This window comes from Lathyrus oleraceus, chromosome 1, assembly GCF_024323335.1.
Source record: "Lathyrus oleraceus cultivar Zhongwan6 chromosome 1, CAAS_Psat_ZW6_1.0, whole genome shotgun sequence".
Taxonomy (NCBI): Eukaryota; Viridiplantae; Streptophyta; class Magnoliopsida; order Fabales; family Fabaceae; genus Lathyrus; species Lathyrus oleraceus.
Window position 1 is genome coordinate 94,893,313 of NC_066579.1, and position 24,537 is coordinate 94,917,849.

The window sequence follows — 24,537 nt, forward strand, 5'->3', positions numbered from 1 at the left end:
AATGGAGTACTTTTCTAATAACAAATATAATATCAAATTATAAACAAAAATCAAATAAAAAAGAAAAGAAGTACCTTATTTACAGTTTTTTAAATCTGAAATAATAATAGATTTTTCCTGGATTCAGATCTATATTTTTTAGAAAGTTATATCACATGTTAAGATGCACTTTGATTGTCTAACATTGAACAATAAAACAACACAAAACTAAGTGCAAATCAACAAAATGGCCTGGAAGTCTTCACAAAATTCCAAAGCACACAAAGACCACAAAAGTAATGTGCATGTGAGACAACATTGCAAGATGAAACACTTGATGTACCTAACCAATTTAAAGTATCATTCACTCTTCCATACAAGATAAGATGAAGAGAAAAAAATGTTGAAATTCTTCTTAGTCGTGGTGTGGGTGCACATGAACAGAAGGAAATTTCATAATTTTCCAACCGGTTGTTGGAGATTGGTGAATGTAGAGTTTCATAACCAAACAACGGTTTTGCAGAAGTTGAGATTCCATCTGAAATGCTAATTACAAACTTTGATGATCCAATTGTTGCCATCGTTGACAATGCAAATATATGTCTTTTGTCTGAACCATTGTTGACGTGTAACATTGCTTATAATGATGATGTCGCGGAACTACTTAGGCAAACGAAGTTGATAATTTGGGATGAGGCACCAATGGCAAAAAAAAATCTACTTTGAAGCTCTTGACAAAGCTTTAAAGGATGTCAGGATTAGCTTTAGAAATTCTAATGAAGTGTTCGGTGGAAAGGTAGTCAATTTTGGTGGTGACTTTAGATATATATTGCCAGTTGTACAAAGAGGGAGTCGATCAGATATTGTACACTCAGCCATCAATGCATCTTATAAATGGAACTTTGTACAAGCCTTAACTTTAACCAAGAATATACATCTTAGTCATGGTGCGGATGCACATGAAAAGAAGGAAATTTCATAATTTTCCAACTGGTTGTTGAAGATTGGTGAAGGTAGAGTTTCAGAACCAAACAACGGTTTTGCAGAAATTAAGATTCCATCTGAAATGCTAATTACAGACTTTGATGATCCAATTGTTTCCATCATTGACAATACTTATCCAAACTTTATCTAGAACTATCAATCTTATGAGTACCTGAAAAGTTAGGAAATTTTAGTATCTACAATAGAAATGGTAGATCAAATTAATGATCATGTCCTTGCCAAAATTCCAGGTATACTTCATTCATGTTACATCAGCTATAGTTTCATAACATTGGTGTCTGTTTGAAATATTTTTTTTACTATTATTGTAGGTGAGATTAGGGATTACTACAACCCAAATTCTGTAGATAGATCCGAAATTCACCACAATAACATGCTTGACGTCCTAAGTCCAAAATTTTTGAACTCTTTAAAAACTTATGGGTTACCAAACCATCACATCAAATGAAAGGTTGGAACACCAATTATGTTAATGAGAAACATCGATCAGTCTGAGGGTTTGTGTAACAGAACAAGACTCATTATGACAAAATTGGCTATGCATGTACTTGAAGCACTGATATGGGTGGAAAGGGACATGACAATGTCACTTATATTCCAAGAATGGATATGTCCCCATCTCAGTCACCTTGGCCATTCAAACTAAGTCGTCATCAATTCCCAATCATTGTCTCATATGTAATAACCATTAACAAATCATAAGGACAATCCTTGGATTGGGTAGGACTTTATATTCCCATGAATGTTTTTACTCATGGTCAAATATACGTGGCACTTTCCTGGGTCACAAGTAAGAAGGGGATCAAGATATTGATACACGACGAAAAAAACAATCTGAAATCTTCCACAACAAACATTGTCTACAAAGAGGTTTTTAACAATATTTAATTGGTACGTCTTGCTTTTTATTTTGAACATGATATCGATATACGAACTATGATATTTATAATTTGAATTTGACAAATTATATTTTTATCCTATCTATTTCACATAATATAGATTTATTATTAATGATGCTTTTATACTCCTTTTAGGTATGTCAGCCCATGACTTTTACCATTATGAGCACCATGGGATATCTTACGTCTACCACTGCAGTGCATTTTATTTGAGATGGCAAGACAAGATTTTTAAAAGCTTTGTAGATTTCACAGTAATGAATACCATTATGAAACTGTTGAACACTATCTTATTTACTTAACAGATGAATGACTAAACATTTGTAATGTCATGTCGATGCCAGTAATAGAGACTCACTTTCGAGTACAATACATGTTTTTCAAACAACATCGGTTTTAATTATAAGTATTCCATGAAAGTTTGTTCATTTTTTCATTTAATATTTCACTTCCAAAACATAAATACAAATGTCCATATTGCATCAAACTTTAATTTATCATAATTATTCTTAGTACCAATACAAACACAAATTAGACTAAACTAAGTTCATATACATGATATTTTTTGGTTAAGGAAGTAACATTCAATCTAAATCGGATTCTGTCACCAGATTCGTATCGATTAGCTTCACAAGATTCATCCCATTTGTATGCCAATTTGGTACGATATGAGTCTTCTATGTTCAATAACGTCGTGATTTTTGTCTTCCCGTTATCACCACATAGGATAAGATCCTCATAGTCATACTCTTTTAATATTGTTGCAAAATCAACCTGCAACTCTTATACACAAGCAATGTAATTAGTTATCTCAAGCCTTGAATAACATATAATAATTAAGCCACATGACAACATACATGTTCAAGATACTCAACTAATTTTAGTTGTGTCACGCTTATAGGGGTCAAAGTAATTTCAAAAGCATACATGTCTTTGTGGAAGAGAAACCTGCCATGGTAACGCAGTAACTGTTCAAAATTCAGCAGTTGTTTAAACCCATTTATTCCAAAATTGTTGTTGCCGTAATAACCAACTTTAACTACAACATCAGATGGAAGATTGTAGAACGCCTCTATATGGTGTCATCCACTGATTATAAGTGGATGCACTTGGTATTTTTTATATATTAAGACATGATGAATACCTTGGTTGTTCAAAATGGTCCATGTTTTTTATCCCGTTTTCAAATTGATCAATAAAAGAAGGTTCAATTTCAAAAAATGACTGCATATAAATGAGATTTTTGTGCGTTAATTTATGATTCCTAAAATAGTATAGCAAGTCGAAACATGACAGTTTTAAAATTAAAATAATTTACTTACTTGTGATGACAGTTTAACAATTGAAAAGAGTATATCATGGTTGAGTGTAGAAGAATTCCATTCTTTTCCATTTCATATCTAGAATTGGATTTTTTTACGAAAATAACCCAATTTTTCAAGAAAATTCCCAAAATAACTCTGGTTTCAAAAAAATTCCCAAAGTACCCCACTTTTAGGAGGAGGCGTCAATCCAATTGGCGACTCCTCCTAAAAATTGAATGGAGACGTCAATTGAATTGGCTAGGGCACATGGTGTAGCCAATCTAATTGGCACCCATGTGTATTTTTACAAAGGAGGCGCCAATTGGATTGGCACCTCAGTGTAAAATACAATTTTTTTGTTATAAATAAATGTGTTGTGTGAATCATGGTTCCACATCTCATTTCATCATTTGGAAATCATGTTTGGTGTTCGTCACCGATACGGAAAGGTGACTTATGCGAGAGATAAACCTCAGATGCTGATGATGTTCTGGAACATCACTATGTTCGATCAACTGAAGAGGGAGTTGGTTAGTTGGTTAGATGGGAAAATACCAGAAGGAGAAAAATTAGAAGTATTGAGAGACTCGACCGTATCTTAGGTTGGGTGTGAATGAAAACTGATAAGGATGCTAGGGAAATGATGTTCGGTTGAGATGACATCAATTTGATTGTTGTAATCAGTTAGAAATGTTTATGTTTTCAATTAGCTTATTTTGTACTGATGTTTGTTGTGAACCTCGTTGTAATAAAAAATGTATGATATATAATGATTGAAGGTTACAGAAATACAATGTTACAAAAAGCTTATGACCCAGATGATGCTCCTCGATTGGGAAAAATTGTTCTTGTTGTGTCCTGGTTGACGATAGATACTACATAATCTTATCATTTTATATGTCGAATCCATTTCTGTCCTGATACGTGTGATGTTTGGTCTTCCTTTTTTCTTTCTACGCATCTCTTCGTTGTGCAAAACTATATCACCTTCGTATGGAGGCCAGTATTCCTCCATTGGTAGTTCCGAGAAGCTTTTATTATATACATTCATGACGGTGACGGCCTTGTACACATCAGATAAATGGATGTAAGCGTCTTGACGAGTATATGCGCATGCTGAAATGACATGGGAGCAAGGAATGCAAAAGGCCTGAAATTTTTCACAGTTGCACCAACTTCTGTTTAGTCTAACAGCATAGGCTAAATTTGGTCTCCCCTCGCTGTGGTCCATTATTTCCTGGACGCTGAAATTTTACCTATGACGGTCAAAGACTGTTACAGCGTGTGTGCTAGCTTTGATGCTCTCCTCTTTCATGACTTTCATGCAACACTCACTGAATACTTGCCCAGACATTAACACCGCACTCCATCTTTCACCTCTGGTTACGAAGGTAGAAGCCAACCTATAATAGGTCGATCTTACCAAGGTGGTTATTGGCAGATTTCTAATTCCTTTGAATACCCCGTTCATGCATTCCACAAGGTTTGTTGTCATGTGGCCTCATCGACAACCTCCGTCAAATTCCCTTGTCCACTGCTCTACTAGTATGTTATTCAGCCATCTTCCTGCGTCTTTATTAAATAGTCTAAGTTCATCATGATAATATTGAAATGACGGTTGAGTTAGAGCATACCCAGCATTCACCACCTTCTTGCGAAGATTCTTATCTTTTATTGCACGCATGAAGTTTTATGCAATATTTCTAATGCAAAGACATGGGTAGAAGGAGGATCATGACATCCGTTGTCATGGTTGTTGTAGGAACTCTCAATGGCAGCATATCTATCAGAAATCAAACAGAGATTGGCTTGTGGAGCCACATGCATTCTGAGATGTCGAAGAAAGAAACCCCATCCACCAGCCGTTTCACCTTCAACCAGAGCAAAGGCAATGGGAAAGACATTGTTGTTGCCGTCTTGTGCAACCTCCATAAGCAAAGTACCATTGTATTTGCCATATAACCAAGTGCCATCAATTTGAATAATAGGTTTGCAGAATGCGAAACCTTTGATGCATGGGTCAAACGCCCCAAAGAGACGATGAAAGATTATATTCCCTATAACACAGGTTCCGTCCGGCATCATTGCTGGAAATGTCTCCATAATTGCCACAGTTCCTGGGACATATGTTTTTAGTGCCCATAAATACCGTGGCAATTCTTTGTATGAATCCTCCCAGTTGCCGAATACCTGTTCAAGAGCCTTTGTCCTCGCAATCCAGGCTTTCTTATAAGATGGAGTATAATTATATGTTGTTCTGTTATGAGATATAATTATACTCACCTTCACTGATGGGTCTTTATTAACCAACGGCAGAATGTCTTGACATATCAATGCAGCGCTTAATTTACGGTGATCTTATTCAATGTTAGTTGCAATGCAACTGTGAGGTGGGTCTATTGAAGCTATCTCCCAAGAGTCGTTTTTATTTTTGTAAGACACAACCAACCGAAACTTACAAAGGATGTTATGATATTCGATGGCATACCTTCTCGAATCAGTGCATTTCACTGTAAAATCAACAGAGTTGTTCATGTAGAATTTTTTGATAGCTCACACACATTCTTCTTTGGTACGAAACATGTATCCCACCTTTAATTCGCCTTCTGATCATGGATACGGGTTATAGAAAACATTGTTGGATGTTTAATCGTCATGCAGATCCATGTTTGACATATGTTGAGGCGGATTGTAGACATGATTATGAGGTATTGGCGGTGGTTGATCATCATCTTCAATATCGTTGTTCAGCATGTGATCAACCTGTATCTTGGTCTCCTCTTCTTCTTCATCAACGACGTTCATTTCTGCTTCTGCTTCTGGGTTGACGTCATTTGACCATTGTGGATCAAATTCACCAGATTCATCCTGACTGGTTATTTGAGACTGCTGAGATGGTATACATGGTTGAAGAGTAATATACAACTCAATACAATTACAACCTGAATGTTCATGACTAACAAACATGTATTCAACATCTTCATCATCCCGTGCCTTAAGCGGGAAAAACTTGCATTGACTGTTCTAAAAAAATATTGGATTTTGATACGTGATCTTTAACACAATACCCGATCCTATATAGGATTGTATTTTTTTTTTCAAATGCAAGAAGGTTGTTTCTCTTGATCGTAAGTCGAATGGTATCGATGTTTCGAAAACAAAAACCGTATAACTCAGACTCGTATGTTTCACCATTGCAGTGAACGTTGACACTATATTTTGGTGAAGATGACACTGTGTAGATGAAAACTATTTTCTTGCTGCAAATGAATGTGGGTTGAGTCTTGGATGTTGATAGTAAGACACTTAAATAGGTGAGTAATTTGTCTCACATGCAAACTAGTTCGAAGTGATGTGTCGCACATGCAAGCTAGTCCGAAATGATGTGTTAACCATGCAAGCTACTCAGAAGTGACATGTCCAACATGCAAGAGAGAGGACAACCACATGTCACACATGCAAACACACACTCCAAATGAATTGGCGCCTCCTTATATTCCTCGCACATGGGCTCCAATCCATTTGGAGACACCTTGTCTTGCATGCATGCAGACCTCGAAACCAAGCAATCAGACATATGTGTGTCATGCATGTCCCTATGGAGGCGCCAATTTGAATGGCGACACCATGTACAAAATGCACATGGGCGCCAATTCATTTAGCTACCACATGCAAACACAATGTTCCATGCTCTAATTCATTTGCCTATAAATTCATCCACACCATCACTCACTACTTCTTCTATAATTTCATCTGCAACAACTTCTTGTAGTTTCATCTGCACCAACCGCTTTCATCCCTGACAAAATGTCTATCCTCACAATGGGCGAATCGCACAGAGGAACGGTTGCAAACATAACAACTTATGTAAGCATTTTATTGTTTTGTTATTTGTTTTAATAGAGTCTCTTTTAATAACATATCAACTTAGTAAAGTTTTTTGTTCGTTCTTTTGTAGGATGTTTCAAGGTTCCGGACTCGGGTCCACGAATATGTCCATATGGACCCGATGATTCAACCTTATGTTGAACTCGCCGGTTTTGGACATATAAGTAAAATTTTGTCTTGGTCGGTAGATAACAAATTCATTATTGCTTTACGCGAAATACGGCGTCCCGAGACACACACATTTTGGTCCTCAACCGGTGAGTGTACCGTTTCGTTAGAAGACGTCTACATGCTTTTGGGACTGCCCATTGAAGGTAAGGTTGTAAATGGTAAAACCAACTATGCAAATTCAATTTGCATGGACCTCTTGGAGACTTATTTGTTAGATGATAACTCAAGAGATCAAGGTATACTCCTTTCACGCCTTAAGTTATACTATAACAGTTTATACTTAGATGAGCATTCTATCGAAGATGCTCGAATAATAAAAACTAGGTATTACATTATACTTAGTATGCATATTATGTATTTATCTTTACTTAGACATGTAGATAGAATAGGAAGTTATAGTTAGGGATCTGCTTGTCTGGCCTATCTCTATAGCTCTTTGTGCAAAAACTCATACAAAGACACATCTACCTTTTCTGGATGTGCTATTTTTCTCTAAGCATGGGGTTGGTCAAGACTATCGTTCCTAGCACCCGTCAATAACAACTCTTTCACATTCCCGTATGCACAAAAGTAAGTTGTTTAAATTGCTATATATTTACTTACTTCTTTAAAGATTATTATCTCTAACTAATATTTTTACCTTTTTGGTGCAGATGGTATGCACGTGGTATGAGTTATAACAGATGTTCTAGACACTGTATTACTCAGTATCACAATCTGTTTTATCACCTTCGACCGACAGACGTAAGGATAATAACCTCACTATTTCGTGATAATTTGTTAACTTCTTCTACCAAGATTATAATCCAATTTACTTTCACATTTCAGTTCATTTGACATCCATACCTAAATTTGGATCATGACCATGAGGTCAACGCTGAAGACGCGGCCGTATGGACTGCATGCACACCGATAATACGATTCACAACTGTGGAGATGCACAATAATGTGTGAAGTTGCAGTTCGGTGCCCTAAAACATCCAAGATCCCCCAACAAGCCTAGGAGAATGGCATCTGCGCAAACTTAACGACCAATGGAACTTCAATCAATGGCAAAGTTTCGCAAGATCGAAGTGTCGCAAATGGAAGCACCACCATGACCATGACTTAACTGACGCAGTCATGCCAAATGAAGAAAAACCAAGTCGTACTTATATGGCTTGGTACAGATCGATTGGTTTTCAGTTCATCGTCGAGGATATGTACCTGTACGACCCATGCCAACAAACTTACACACCATACACCTCAACATCTAACCCCCAACAACATTGTCAGACCGGATACACACAACCCCTTGTCCATCAAACTTTTCGTTCCACCAATACACAAACATACAACCAAAACATGCCATACACCCAACCCCAATACCAAGAGCATACCCCATACCACCACCAACAAATTGATCATCAACCTGAGACTCAATATCACTTCGCACCCAACACATCACCCTACCAAAGTTGCCTTAGCCAGAACATCCAACGATCATTTAACACCAACCGCCATCCTCCTACCATAGCCAAGAAGCCCAAACCTCACAAAACCAAAACCTCTAACAACCCTATCTCTACCAAACACCCCAACAGTCTTTCCAACCTTTACTCGAAGCATCATTCATACCCATGTCTTCCTTCAACTGTTTCGGTCGCCCACCAATGAGTTAAACACAACCCAACTACTCTGGCATGGGTCATGAACTCAGCTACAACGATACACCCCCGATGCATACTGAAGACTATGTCGATTTGTTTGACTATCTCAACAGGCCATCTCCTGTAGTTGGTAGTGACGCTCCTGGCCCCTCAGATGCTCAAACACCAGTGGTGAATCATCAACGTGGGTTAGGGCCACGGGTTAGGGTAGCTAGGGGATATGGGACCGGAGGTCGGTTAGGTGATCCGGGTCAGAATCATTAGGATTTTTTGTGTAAACGAAATTTTTTATTAATATCAATTGGTCCTATTTCAAAATTATGTATCATGTAGACCATTTAACAAAAAAAATTGCATTTTACACTGAGGTGCCAATCCAATTGGCGCCTCCTCTCAAGTGATACACATGGGCACCAATTGGATTGGCTGCACCATGTGCCATAGCCAATCCAATTGGCGCCTCCATTCAATTTTTAGGAGGAGTCGCCAATTGGATTGGCGCCTCCTCCTAAAAGTGGGGTACTATGGGAATTTTTTGAAACCAGGGTTATTTTGGGAATTTTCTTGAAAAACAGAGTTATTTTCGTAAAAAAATCGATTTTGGTTGCAAGAGGTAAGGGAAATAGTGATGAGACATATCTTAATGGTTTTTATATGGTAGAAGTGATAAGAGATCACTACTACTTATTATTGAGCATTCTACACCACACCCACCAATGTTCACGTATGAACATTAATTTCGTCACTTTCCAACGAACAGTTATTGCTCATGTGAGTAAAGCATGCAACAATAATTGTCTTTATGGACATACAACAATCCATATTTTATCCATAATAACACACAAAATATCTTAACCCCTACAATGTATTTGCATTACATTTTACATATTTCGACCTATTAAAACTTCACAAGTGACAAACACAGCATACACGCTTACATATTACTCTCTTGTAAACCGTTTTTTCATTTTGCATAGCATTGTTTAATAGTACTATGTGTGTGTCAATTATTTTTATAGTGCAACAATACATACATCATTTTTTAACAAGAACCCACTTATGTCCAGACCTGCAACATGATAATCTGAATGTTCTTTTCCAACATTTGTATTAAGCCTTGGATCAACAAAATCACTTCCATTAGAAGTAATAACTATCAATAAAATCTCACAAATGAATAAATGAGCATTCAAACCTGTTAGACAACATCAATTAAAACTACCATTAATTAATATGTCATACAAAATATTTATATTACATACAACACCATAAAATGGTGTTGTTACTACATCACATAACATCATTGTTGCTACTTCTAAAACATTAATTGTTCAAACTGAATATAAAATATAATTACAAACATTGATTAAACCTGATTTAAAATATTAGAACTGGACTAACACCCTTAACCACATAACATAACTTTGTTGCCAAAACATACACATACCCCATCAAAACATATGACTCTAATGCACATCCTCAACCAACATTTATCGGTTAACCACAAATACTAAGAGTCTTATGGCTGGAGGATAGCGAAGGCAAAATGATAGTACACCTCCTCTCTTCAGCCTTCTATTTTTGGCAAAGTCATACCAGCCGTTAGCAAGAAACTTTTCCTCCACGTCGTTCTTTTCTTTTAGCTCGCACTGGTACGAAACTCTGGTGTAGATATCAAGTAGCTTCGTCGAGCTTTAAGGCCTTGACAAACACGTCCTAATCAGTTCACGAGGAATTTGTTGCATATTTAAACTATTTCATCAATTATTGTCACATGCTACAAACTAATAATGCTCATAGTTATTATATATTATACAACTAACCAACTCGTTTCTCTTGATAACATTTCTTGGTTTAACTATCCTCTCCCAAATTCACTCTTCAAACTCAAATTCCTCAGACTCAACACTGTCATCATCCAATGAACTATTATCTACATAACTACATCCACAATACACATGACAAATACAACTTTAGCTAACAGGCATGCATGTCATAAATCTATGTCTTTGAATCTAGTTTAAAACAACATGAAAACAACCATTTGCTTTGGTTTATTTATAATATTTATGTGGATATTACATCATAACAATGAAGGTTTTACCTCAAACTTTCTAATGATATTGAGATATGTGAAGGACCCGGAGACAGGGACTTTTTCCTTTTTTGTCCATCCAACTCTTGGTTTTCAACATTAGGTTTTGACACCACACTAACTGTTAGACGGTGTGGCTAGTGATCGAGAGGGGGGTGAATAGATCACCTCTTTGAAATTTAACGGATTTAAAGTTTTATCAGAGTTTTTAAAATTGGCGGAAAAATTTAGTCCCGAATCGACTTCCGTCTATTCTGAACCGCTACTAGAAAACCGGACACACGAGCTTAATGTTGGATTTGAATAAGAATGACAGGAACAATCCACACCAGAATTTTAGCTAATTGAATGCACTTATCATTAAAGTCTATTTCCAATGAATAAAGTCTAGCTAACAATTTTGTCAAACAGTTGGTGTGTATGTGATCAATGATGAACAGCAGTAGTGTTTAATTGAAATTGTTTTCTTGCCACTGCTGTCTTGCAAAAGGAACAATCACAACACACACTAACTGAAATTGCGAAAACTGTTTTAAACGTAAAAAGGAGTAAGGTAAGAATACGATACGCAGAGACTTGGTAAGGAAGTTCCCCACGTCGTCCTCGCGTGTGGGTACGTCTCCCTCTCAATTTCAAATGAAATTGAGAACTTTGATTATCAATTATTGCCGAATCCGTTGATACAAGGTTATGATACAAAGACAGAATTCTAAATTCCAAGAACTTCTTCTTGTATGAACCTTCACTTGATCTGAGCACGATCAAGAATTTCCTGCACGAAATTGCAAACAATTCACTGGTTCCACGACCTGATTGCGAAATCCCCCGATCTCCAAACGCAACGCTGCGGCTGAATCTGTTCTGCAAACGTGACTCCCAAACCCTCAAGAACACTCCAGTTCTTGAAGGATAAACCAGTAGGTTTTTCCTAGAAACCCCCTTCAATCTTCAACTCAGCTAGATCCTCGATCGTTCCGCTGAAAACCACAGCTAGATCCTTGATCGTACCACTGAACGTTATCTCGATAATCCTTTAATCCAAAGAACAAGAATTATTATGTGTTGATGTTCTTGAGGAAAAGTGATTGAGAATATGAAGAAGATGAATTCTCTTTCAGGTTTCTATGTGCTCTCAAACAATTGCTCCAACACTGCTTTTGATCTTGTGTTCAATTGTTTTCCCTCTAAGAATTCGTCGTTTTTCACTGCTGTCATAACATGTCTTATATATGCAGCAATAAAATGGGATAAAACCACAATAAAAACACAAATGTATCATGTAATGTAATGCACAGCTAGCGTATGGATGATGATCACACAATTTGCTATATTCAAAATTAATTCAAAGTAAAGAATTTTCTCACACTAACAACATTGACATATTCCGCGATTTTTCCTTTTCCATTATCTTCATCAGCTGTTGGTGCATGCGTTCCCACAATTGCAGATTTCTCCCTCGCTACATCGAGTGATGGATCTGTGACTTTACCGTTTCCTTTACCAACATTGACTTATTCAACCCATCATTCTCCCTTTTTAATCTTTTTCAACTCATGTGTCTCCTCATACTCCAAATAATCAAGATCCATCATAAATCTTCTCCATGTTGCGTCTTTTTCCATGTTAGATGTTGATCTAAAAAAATGAAACAACAATCAAAACAATGGATAAATCAACATGCAAAACTGAGAAAACCTAAATCAACTCGAAAAACGGATGCCTTATTGTTACGAACGAATCAACTCGCAAAACTGCAACCCGCAAAAGAAACTGTAAATCAACAAGCAAAGCAAAACGTCGTCGTCAATGACTTGGAACAACCTCTCAACTGGTGAAGTTGGCTTTCCATTACTCATTGTTTGGGAAGACAAAGACCTGAAAGGTACTTGCGATTGTTGGTTTAAGAATACAAGGAATAGAATATCAGGAATGTAAAGTATGTGAACTTTTTCAATATATAGCATGAAATCATATGGGTTCTTTGACAATACTTTTCTTCTGTTTTTAATTTTATAGTTCAATACATTAAATACTAAGGGCCTGTTTGATATGGTTTTGAAAAACTGTTTTTTAGTTTTTAAAAATTAAAAATTATAAAATTTGTTTGGTAGTCTAATTTTATAAAACTATTTCTCAAAACTATTTTTTATTTGTGAGTTTTTAAAACTAAAAATCTAAAATAGGTTTTAGAGGTTTTGATTTTTTGGTTTTTAGTTTTGGAAATTAGGAAGAGGACAAAACAAGGAAAAATGATACTATATCCATCAATGGCAAATTTGTAACGTTGTTCAACTTTAAAACAATTTTTGAAAGTTAGATTACCAAACATGTTTTTTCCTCAATTTTTTTTTTTAAAACGGGCCCTAAGTTTTTAAATTTCAATGGTCATACTTAGTTTTATAAAATACCCATTTAAATTATTGCATTGATCTTTTATTAAAATTATTTCCTTAACTAATATTTAACAAACACTTTTTATGTTATTTATTTTTAACTTATTTAAATATTATTTTTTCAATAAACTAATTTAACATATACTTTTCAACAATATCATTTATTCTTATTTTTTCTTTATTTAATATTTCATTTTTAAAATAATGTTTTATAATATGTATGCATTTTATAATACATATTTTTTTATAATGCTTTCATTTGATGTTCTTTTAAAATTTTATACTATGATAAATATACTATGATAAATACACGTAACACATCAATACGCATGCAAATAAAACGGATCCTCCTTTAATTTAAATATTAAAATTTTCATAAAATAGACACGAGTCACAATATATAACATGGACATTTTTAAGCTTTTCAAACCATTAATCTTTCTATATATTATAGATAGTTAAAAAATATAAAAGAAAAAATGAAACATAAAAAGCAGAAATACAGTAATAAATAGTCGATAATAAATATAAATAAAAACTATAAAATGAGAACAACTTAGAATTAGAGTTATTTATAAAATTGGACGGAGGAAATATGTGACCAAAATTTGATTGGGCAAAAGAAGAAGAGTCCAATTGATTAATTATAATATAATATTATTATTATTATCCATATCCATGAGTGAGTAGCAGAGAGATAGAGAGCGGCACAATCAAGCAATCAATCCCTACTTAATATTTTCATTTTGTGATAGAAAGAACCGAACGCAACACAATCGAGCATGATGAGCACCACGAGTAGCACTACAATTGCAACAATGGCGGCTCCGTTGCCGTTCACCAACTCCAAGATTCAGAGAAGCAGAAGAATTGCGACGATGATAAGGTGCGACGTGGAAGGAGATTCATCACTGAAGATTGGAGCGCGTGTTAGGGTAAAGGTTCCTCTGAAAGTGTATCATGTTCCTAAAGTTCCAGAGGTTGATCTCAGCGGCAGAGAAGGTAACATCAAACAGAACGTGTCTATCTGGAAAGATAAGAGAATCTCTGCAAATTTTCCTTACAAGGTTGAGTTTATTGCTGAAGATATTCAAGGTCCTCGTGGTCCTCTCAAGTTCGTTGCGCACCTCAGGGATGATGAATTTGAATTACTCTCCGAGTAATTCGAATAATTCCTTTTTATCATCAATCAATTATTATTTCTATTTCAATTTTGTTATATATCCTACTACATGAATATTTCAAGTTAGATTAGAGGCATTTGTGTCCTCTAACCTACAATACAATGTATCTCCTACATATTATCACTTTCTCATTCATAATCCTGATCTTATTTTCAAATTATATTGTGAGTTCTGTCACGAGTGAGTAACCTTATGGAGTAAGTTCAGTAATGAATACAAAGAAATTGTTGTTAACTCAAATACAGTAACAAAAATTTTACAACTCCGAGAAAAAAATCGAGCGCGAATAAATAAGCAGGAAAGAGTTACTACAGTCTCAACATGAGCTGGTTACTCCTAATTGCAAATTACTCTGTGCATTAATAAGATCAGCTGACATTGATGAAGGTATTCTGTGACGCTTCAAAATTCTGGAAGTGGCGATTTTTGCTGCTTCACAGTTCAAGACAATGACTCTATTGTCGTCCAAATCAAAATGCAAACTGTCTGTGTTACAGTTTTCAACAAGTTGGCATAAGTGTTCCAGGTTGTCGATTTCTGTTCCATTAACCTTCAAAACCTGAGTATCACAATTATCATATTTAAGCAAATAGGCAATAGAAACATTCATTCCAAGTGAACAAAATAAACTTGTAGCAACTATCACAATAGGAGCTTACAACAAAAGGTGTTTTATCTTTGTCAAAACATCCCACTCAGACATGTGCTTAATAATAGCTAAAGCATTAACAAGTTGGCACCTACCTGTAAGTCTGCAAGACGCTCGTATCCAGCATTGATATCATCCATCAGGACCTGAAATCGGTAAGATACTTATTAATAAAACGATTCCAAAACCAAATAACTGCGTTAATTTGCTAAAACAACTATTTTTTATTTATTTTTTTAATGTATAGCAATTTACCATCATCCTATGTTAAATGAGGTAATTAAATTTAGGTTTCCCCCAATAACTACTAGTTAAATTATTAACACTTGTGCCTTGTTTTCACTTTGTCCAGAGTATTTCTATTTGAATAGTTTATAGAGTTTTAACTTTTAAGATGAATAATCTTAATGTTTCACTTACGGCAATGATCTTTAAAATGGCGGATCCTATGTAGTAATCTTAACAAAAGAAATACTATTGAAAAAGCAAAAAAGTGGAGCACAAGAGAGACAATAATCCTCTTGCAAGAGCCTGTGAAATGTAAAAGCCTAAGCAATTGAGGAAGAAACAATGGATGAAAGGTACTAATAACAAACATATGTTCTGCAAGATTTACATTATAGTTAAAAAGATTAGAAGTTAAAAAGATGCTAACCTGTGATAAAATAACAAGTTGTTGATTTTCTTTCTTGGGCAATTCTCTCAAAGCCCGTTCACACAAACGACGCGGTGAAGCATTATACCAGTCCTCCCCATACTCATGAAGATATGGCTGAGTGAGTGGAACAAATACCAGACCAGCCAAAATGTAATAACTTGGAAGTTTATCGAACTGGTGAACTGGAACTAAGGGTTGAATCTGAAATATAGACAGTAACATCAACAAAACAATTATTCAAAAGCAACTTTATTACTACAAACAATTGTAACAGTTGCAAGTATAACAAAACAGTAAAATACAATAAGCAAAACTTATCAAGTAGCATGCAGTGAACAAGAACTACACATAACGAATGTATCCATAGCAAGGTCAATATGATGTGAATAAACATGCAATAGGCCGTTTGTGTTAGAAACTGGAGAATAAATAATTTGGTTGGTGTAGCACAAGTACAGAGTGGTTCAGTATATATATATATATATATATATATATATATATATATATATATATATAAAACTTACAGGTTGGAGAATAATACTGAGTTCAATCTCTTGGCCGTCGCGCAGAACTCTAACTACTGCGTTTTCATTAAGCTTCTTCATAGACACCAAGTGATCAAATGTTATCCGTTCTCTGTTTCTGAAAGGAACTGCATCATATGTAATATAAACCTCTATTAGTTTGATGCTTCCGGTGCATGAGTGAAGCAAAGACAGAAACTCATAAATGAAATAAATTTCATGTTTGTTGCAATCTTAAACCTTCCCATATTACATATCACAGTCATGCTTGGGGTTGGGACTTTTCAAAGGCTGTTTATAGAGTAAGTAAGAAAATCCAAGAAAAGAAACTGAAAGAACATACCTGTACCATCATTTGCTATAGGCACCCCATCAAATGAAAGTATAATATCATCTTTCTTCAAAACCTTGTATGCATCTGAAAGTGGGTTTATTTTGTTTACAAGGACCCCAGTCATGCCAGGTTGCATACCAAAATGGTTTCTGAGATGCACATTTTCAGTAGTCTGGCACGATAAACCCAGGGAGCAAAATCCAATGTATTTTCCATTTTCTTCTACACCAGATATAAAATGCTTTATTACAGGCACAGGTATGATGTAACTGCAACAGCCAATATGAAAAGAAGTCGTCTATTATGCAGAAAATATGTTTCATCAGACCAACATAATACCAAATACTTCATGATAGATTGACAACTTGCATGGTTTGTGCATTCCGGTCTAGTAATTTTTAGGGGTAATTGGTCTCTCAGACTTGGTCCTAATACTCTTTTCTTACCTTTCTTCTCTGTCACACCCGGTTGAGTTGTCCTATAGGTATCATTATTTCAGCTCTATCAAAAGATTCAAACTAAGTGAAGACCTATAATCATCAATATGAAAATCTTCTCCAGTAATTTGGTTTTTACTTAGGTCGCAAGATTGAATTATAAAGTGATTACAATAAAAGGACTTACCCAATACTACATACAGAAACTAATGACCGATTAAGGGGTTAATGAATCTTGTTAAATTTTTGAACTGTAGAAAAATAAAGATAGAAAATAAAAGGACTTACCCAATATTCTCGGCACCAGAAAGATTTTGGAATGCTACACCAGCAACCTTCTTGCCCATTATAGCCGGACCACCACTATTCCCTGGATTTATGGCTGCATCAATTTGTATTGCCATAAGCTGTGACGCACCGTGAACATACTGTGTAGGTTCAACCCTAGAAACAACCCCTTTAGTGACTGAAATGGTATCACCTCCTTGAGGGTATCCTACAACAGCAACAGCTTGTTGCAGAAAAGGAATATCTCCAAACTCCAAAGGAATCATTCCATCCCAAAATTCATCAGAGTCAACAATTAATAAAGCTAAGTCACATTCATGACCAACAGCTTTAACTTGTGCTCTATACTTATTTGGAGATCCATGTTTTCTTACAAGTACAAATGAATGATCAGCTACAACATGAGCATTGGTAAGAATCTTTCTGCCCAGAATTACAAACCCTGCATTATTACCATCATAAACAAAGATTCATAAGTTATATTTTGACATGAAACAAATTTGATTTAATGTAGTTAACCGAATTGGTTATGTCAATCTATATTTGATTAATTAAATAATTAATTTAACAAACCCGAGCCCATAGATTCGCGCTGGGATTTGTTCTGCCAAGGAAGTAAGTAGTTGGGACTGCATGAAACGGTGAAGATTTTGACAACAGAATTGAATGCAAGCTCCACGGCTGTATTATTATTAGTATGTGTGAATGCGGAGTTGCGGCGAGAGTGAGTCTTCTTCCTTACTCTTAACAGTGATGGCGGTTTTGTAGAGTTTGCGGAATTTGTTTGTTGGGTCTCAGTGTTGGGAACAATAACTGAAACTGAGTGGAAATAATTAGCAGCAGTGAACGGTGATTGAGGAGCGAAACGAAGGTGTTTGAAAGGATGGGGAAATAAGGCGGGGGAAGAGAAAATATTCCGAGCTAGACGGACAAATCTACCCATTGTTCTATTCAACGGCCGCCACAGTACAGCAGCAGAGGGAGGTTGGTTGGTTACTTTGCCACACTGCGGCGGGGCGGGGCGGGGCAGCCGGGTAATCAACACACGATTTAATTCACAAAAGTTATTGATATTTACACCATCTCATCATCTGCTCATACCCCTTACTTTACTAACTAGTTTTGTTTGCCATATTCTCGTGGGTATGAAACTACAAATTTCAGGAAATCATTTAAGCTTTGTATTTTATTTTCAAAGAGAGTAGGAAATAATAATCAGATTTTATTATTTTGATTTGTAAATAATGGATGGAGTGGGATCGAATATGATGGAATTCTTTCATCGTATTCTATCAAATTCTTCAATTTTCATTCTTTTATATTCTATTTGATCCTTTAATTTTTATTCTATTTGATTTAGAGTTAATGCAATAGAATAAACTAATTTACTATGTTTCGTTCAGTCAAATTATAAAAATACACGAACAATGGAATATATGTTCTACTCCAATTCATGATATCATGTTCCATTTTGTCCTGTTTTATTCTATTTCATCAATAAGATATTTCTGAATGAATTTTTTAAGTAATAATAATAATTAATAATAATAATATATGAAAATATATTTTTAAGCATGTAAGATACATACATGTTAAAATAAGTTTTATATTAGAATTGAAGTTGATCAATGAACAAAAAAAATAGAACTTGTTGCGGTGGACTTGAGATCATGATACGATGAAGAGGGGATTACGTACAACGCTAACACTTCAATGTGTAAGTTAATAAGAGAATGAGAGAAAATGTATGAGTGGTAATGGATTTGAATACTTGAGAAATGACATGTCTTTTCTCTTAAATGGGAGAACGGATAACTACATAAAGCATGAGAGTGAGGCATCGATCAAGGTCAGTTGTCAAATTGATTTGGACGGCCAGTGAAGCTCCGGTGGACGAAATCGTTTTCTTATGGGAAATAATGAGTATATATGTTCTGAACACTCTATTGCTTTTATTGCATCATTGGGTCTTTCTTCTTGGCCATAGTTACCAGCCTAAAATAGTTGCCCCACAATCTCTTGTATCTACTTTATTGGATGAAGGTTTAACAAACGTACTCCAACTCGGCCACTAGATTCGGGGAAGTGAAAGTCTTTGATGGGAAGTTACCGTCATTGGGAAGATGCACATTTAATATCCTTCTCGTAATAGGTAACGTTTCACTGAGAATAAATGATATGTGTCCCTACGTTAATTGATTATAATGTTTTCTATTCTTTAAAGCACTTGAGTATTTTGAAATTATTTTAATGAAATCCCAACTGTTGGTGATGCACAATGGATAATATGATCTTTACTGAATGAGTTGCCTCTAAAATATCTCTGAAACGTCATTTCGCCTTTTTTCTATCCTAGCGGTCTGGAAAAGAATTCCTTTCTTCCATTCTTGTCATTCTTTGTCACGATTTTCCCCGTTCCCATCTTGGTCAAGTTCATATAAGATATTTGTTTGTTGGCATGTGGCATGCATGGTCAACCGATCAATTTTCTTTGAGATAAAGTCAATGTTTTCTTCTTGCTTTTGTTGAACATGTGACTCCATACACAAGAGATAGTGAATTGTGGAGGTTTGAAAAACGAGACTTAAAACAAAATCATTTAAGAAACCAAAGTTAAAATCATTTTATAATACAGTTGAAAATATCCAACATAAATTCAAAGTAAAGAAACAATAACTAAAAATAAAAGAGATAAGGGAAAAGAAATAACATCGGAGAATCATACAGACTCGTCGAAGAAGACTTAATTGTGTCCCCGATAATTGTTCTTGAGAGTATCCACTAGTATTGAGATATTTTAGAAGGTTATGCCCATGAATCCCCTTATACATATAAATGAAATTTCAGGTTAACTTCTAACCAAACAACTAACAATGGCTTGAAGTGATTAGTCTTCAATCCAAACAACGAATAAGGTTTCGATAGGCATCATTGGTCATAATGCGTTAACATTGTAATATTGTAACCCTAAGTCATCACAAAAATAAAAAGGAATTATAGTTGCTTTATAGTCGTAGAAGTAGATATCATGGGTCATATTGCGTTAACAAATATCAATTGTGTTTATTGTCTTTCACTTTTGTTTCTTTTTAATCTTCTGTATTAGTTGATACTCTAACATTTACATATTTGTATTTGCACCTTGTAGTTCATGTATGAATTAATGACACGCAAGAAAAATGGAAAAATAGTACTTTATTCTTGAAAAGTAGAAATTTACTTACCTAATGATTAACCACTACAACAAATAACGCCTTTCATGACGAAGTTTTCACCTCGAACAATAGAAAACTGAAGTATAAAGCCAAAAGCGCGCTAATTTTTATTATTAAAAAAAGGATAATGCTAACTTGTGCCCCAAGGACACATGTTAAGCCATTCATAAATAGAAAGTTTATATTGAAAAAAGTAATAAAAATATTAATTATAAAATTTTGATAATGACCATGCACAAGTTCCAAGAAAATATTTCTACAATTAGTTCTTAACATGTGCCCCTAGGGCACAAGATAGCATTACCCTTAAAAAAACCACACATTCTCTCGATTTTTCATAACACTGAGGTGATAAAACAACTCAGTACAAGCTTCGATTCTCAAATATCGTAGTTTATAATTTTATTTGTTTATAAGTGTAAACAAAATGTTCTAAACCTTCGGTTTTTTATTTAACAGAGACATAAAATAATAAGATTTTACTATAAAAACACTCGTTAAACAAATTTTACCCTAATCCTTACTAATATGAAGCCGTCGCAAACTCGTAAACATCATTCTTTGGGATGGATTGTAAGATAGAAAAAATCTTGAATGTTCTTCTATCTTGAACAAAACATTTTTTCTATCCTTTGAATCTATCTCATAAAATGGTGTTGATGTTGTTGTTGTTGTATTTTTAGAATAACCCTCAATTAAAGAAAGGAGTTCAACCTTTGAAGAGTACTCAATTGATAGATTGCAAGTGTAGAAAATTATTCTTGCTTCAAGTTACACGAAGAAGGGATCTTAACCAATAAAGAAGGGAGTTTAACCAACAAGGAAGGGAGCTTAACATTTGAACAAAGAAGAGAATGCAACTAAATTTGGAGCTTAATCTTCGTTGTTGTAAACAATTTATTTTAATATTCTTTGTAATTTCAACAAAAAAAAGAATTATTCACCTCGGTTTTTATCATATTTTACTATAAAACACTAGTTAAACAGATTTTACCCTAAAACTAACTTATGTGTAACAACCCCAAAGATAGGAAATATTCATCATCGTTCATTTGATCATGAGTTACTACTACATATCTCTGGGATGGATTGCAAGTGCAAAAAATAAAAATTATCATTGGGAAACATATCTCTAGCATCTTGCATGTGACCTGGACATGGAAAATAAAAATAGCTTAACCTTTGAACAAAGAAGGGAATGCAACTAAATCCGGAGTTTAATCTTCGTTGTTGTAAACAATTTATTTTAATATTTTTTATAATTTCAACAAAAAAAAAAGAATTATTCACCTCGATTTTTATCATATTTTACTATAAAAACACTCGTTAAACAGATTTTACCCTAAAACTAACTTATGTGTAGCAGCCCCAAAGAGAGCAAATATTCATCACCGTTCATTTGATCATGAGTTGCTACTACAGATCTCTGAGATGGATTGCAAGGGAAAAAATCAAAAATATCATTGGGAAACAAATCTCTAGCATCTTGCATGGGACCTGGACCTGGAAAATAAAAATTCTCATTGTGAAACAGATTTTACAATGTATTTTTAATATTATGGGTAAATAATGTAATTTAAAAAAAACAACTTACTTACCTCGATTTTCTTCGTGATTAAGGGGATAATTAAGCTTTTTTTTACTATATTCAACTCCCTTAAACAAATTTTTGTCGTTCATTTAATGTTTATCACCGCTCAGGAAACTTTCATTAGTGATCCGCCTGAAACATAAAAACGTTTAGAAAAGTTCTCTAAGATGGATTGCAAGAGCAAAAAATTACTTGGGTTAAAGGTTTGTTTTATTAAATATTTATTTGAGCACAAAGTCATATATTTGAATATTTATTTTATTTATTTAACTTTTATTTTGTTTTGCTTCAGAATCAAATACATGCAAAGTCTTAATATATTTGCACCAACACTGTTGGGGCTCGAACCCATGTCCATATGACGAGTTTTTATGTCGCTCTTCGTTATCTCGTTTTTTTAGCTGAGGTATTACACATTTCATGTCCGAGATAAAAAAATGCTTTATGTAGTAATGAACACCACAATAAAAAAAGGAAAATACTTATTTTTTCCATATCATCCTTAAGTCAGCTGACCACTATGACTATGAGTTTTGGGTATGAAAAAATTTCACAAACTTTTTTTTGAAGAGACATCTAGTTGGAAAGAGGAGCTTGAGTGTTGTATATAAACTATCTTTAAACTCGATTCTTAATTTATACATAACTATTTTATGACTGCAACCGTTACTAATAAAATAGAATAGTATATATTCTATCTATCCTAAATTATAAGTTACTAATTAGTTCAAAATTAAAGTCACTTTATAATTTCATTGGAATATTATTGTATTTTTTTCCTTAATATACCTTAGTATTCATCACTATTTATTCTTTCAATTATATTAATTTTTGTATAATTAATATATGATATTATTATAAAATCATACATAATATATACTTCTCATACAAAATTAATTATATTTTTCATTTATATGAATGGTTAAAAATGTCTTATATTTTAGAATTGAGTGGAAATAATGAAAGACTTGTAGTTGAACCTTTTATTTATTTTTATTATATTTGGTTATATATCTATTGAGATTTGTGAGATAAAGTCTATTAGTGGACAGATTTGAATTAACTGATTGAAACCGACCGATCTATTGTCTTTTTGTGTAAATGGATCAAGTCATGTCGGATGTCAGGTTGATCTAGTTGTTTAATTTGGATAGTATAAAGTTGCTTTGGTCGGACTCAAATGATTATTTTAAATCTCTCGGAAATCGAACCTAACTGAACTCAAATAATATTTATTTTTATTACTACTCCCTCCATCTCATAAAAAGTGTCTCATTTGCATTTTTTTTTCTCAAAATAATTGTCATTTTACAATATCAATGTAGCTAACATAATATTGTCAGGTTATTATCATTTTTATAATCTAATGCTAACATTTTGTACTTGCATTTATACCAGACATGTAATATAGAATTTTGAGTGTTATTTAATTTGTGGTTTAAAGGATGATAATGACTAAATTAATGTCAAATGATATTGAAAATATTATCACATAATGCTTTTTTCAATAATAAAAAAATAGGTCTTCTTCGGGCTATTATAAATATTTTTGATAGTTTTAAAATAAATAAAAAAATTTAAGTGAATTTTATAGAAAAATAGACTATTTTTATGTGTTAGCCCAATAAATACTAAATCGACCAAAGACACCCGATTTACCCGACAAATCAATTTAACCAAATCCATCGAAAACCAAAAGTTTAGCTTTCGAAATTGGCTCTTTAGTGATCGCGACTTTATGAGTCTATTGGGGTACTAACTGCAAGCGCACAGTCTAATCGCATAGTTTTAAAAGATATCGATCCCACAAGGACTTAATGAATCGATCTACCGTTTTTCTAGGGTTACTGCGTAAAGCTAAGGCGGGTGATACTTTAATGATTAGGGGAAAAAATAAAACTAAATTTGAATCTAGATAAAATATAAAATAATATGGATATCAGTATGTAGTTCGTCGTATTCGGGGAATCAAATCTTCGTTGGTCTTTTTCTTAATTTTAAAATAAGTCTTTTCAGTAGACACTATTAATTAAAAGTCTTTTCCTCAAACTCTCGCTCTGTTGAATCAGACTATGACTTTATACTTTAACGTACGCTCTCACTATTTCGTTAAGTCTAAAATCACTTTTGAAAATAATAGAATCTATAGAAACTCCTTTTGAGAAAATACTAACCGTTTAAACGCCCTCATCTCAAACTCTCGCTCTGTTGACTTAGATTATATGATTAAACTTAAATGCTTAACTCTCGTCCTCACATTTAACTTTTAAAAAT

General features: G+C 34.1%; 2 protein-coding genes across 2 annotated transcripts; one reads left to right on the forward strand and one right to left on the reverse strand.

Annotated features, from left to right (window-relative positions):
- Positions 1-13,991: 13,991 nt before the first annotated feature.
- On the forward strand, positions 13,992-14,727 carry LOC127118813 (ferredoxin-thioredoxin reductase, variable chain). The gene has a single exon (XM_051049069.1). It carries the CDS (start codon positions 14,166-14,168, stop codon positions 14,544-14,546), a length of 381 nt encoding a protein of 126 aa, XP_050905026.1. The 5' UTR covers positions 13,992-14,165; the 3' UTR covers positions 14,547-14,727.
- Positions 14,692-18,633, reverse strand: LOC127118803 (protease Do-like 10, mitochondrial). The gene is made up of 7 exons (XM_051049058.1): positions 18,031-18,633; positions 17,458-17,899; positions 16,742-17,001; positions 16,399-16,526; positions 15,872-16,075; positions 15,312-15,362; positions 14,692-15,126 (listed from the first exon to the last, which is right to left on the reverse strand). The coding sequence occupies exons 1-7, from the start codon at positions 18,398-18,400 to the stop codon at positions 14,884-14,886; spliced, it is 1,698 nt and encodes a 565-aa protein (XP_050905015.1). The 5' UTR covers positions 18,401-18,633; the 3' UTR covers positions 14,692-14,883.
- Positions 18,634-24,537: the final 5,904 nt, after the last annotated feature.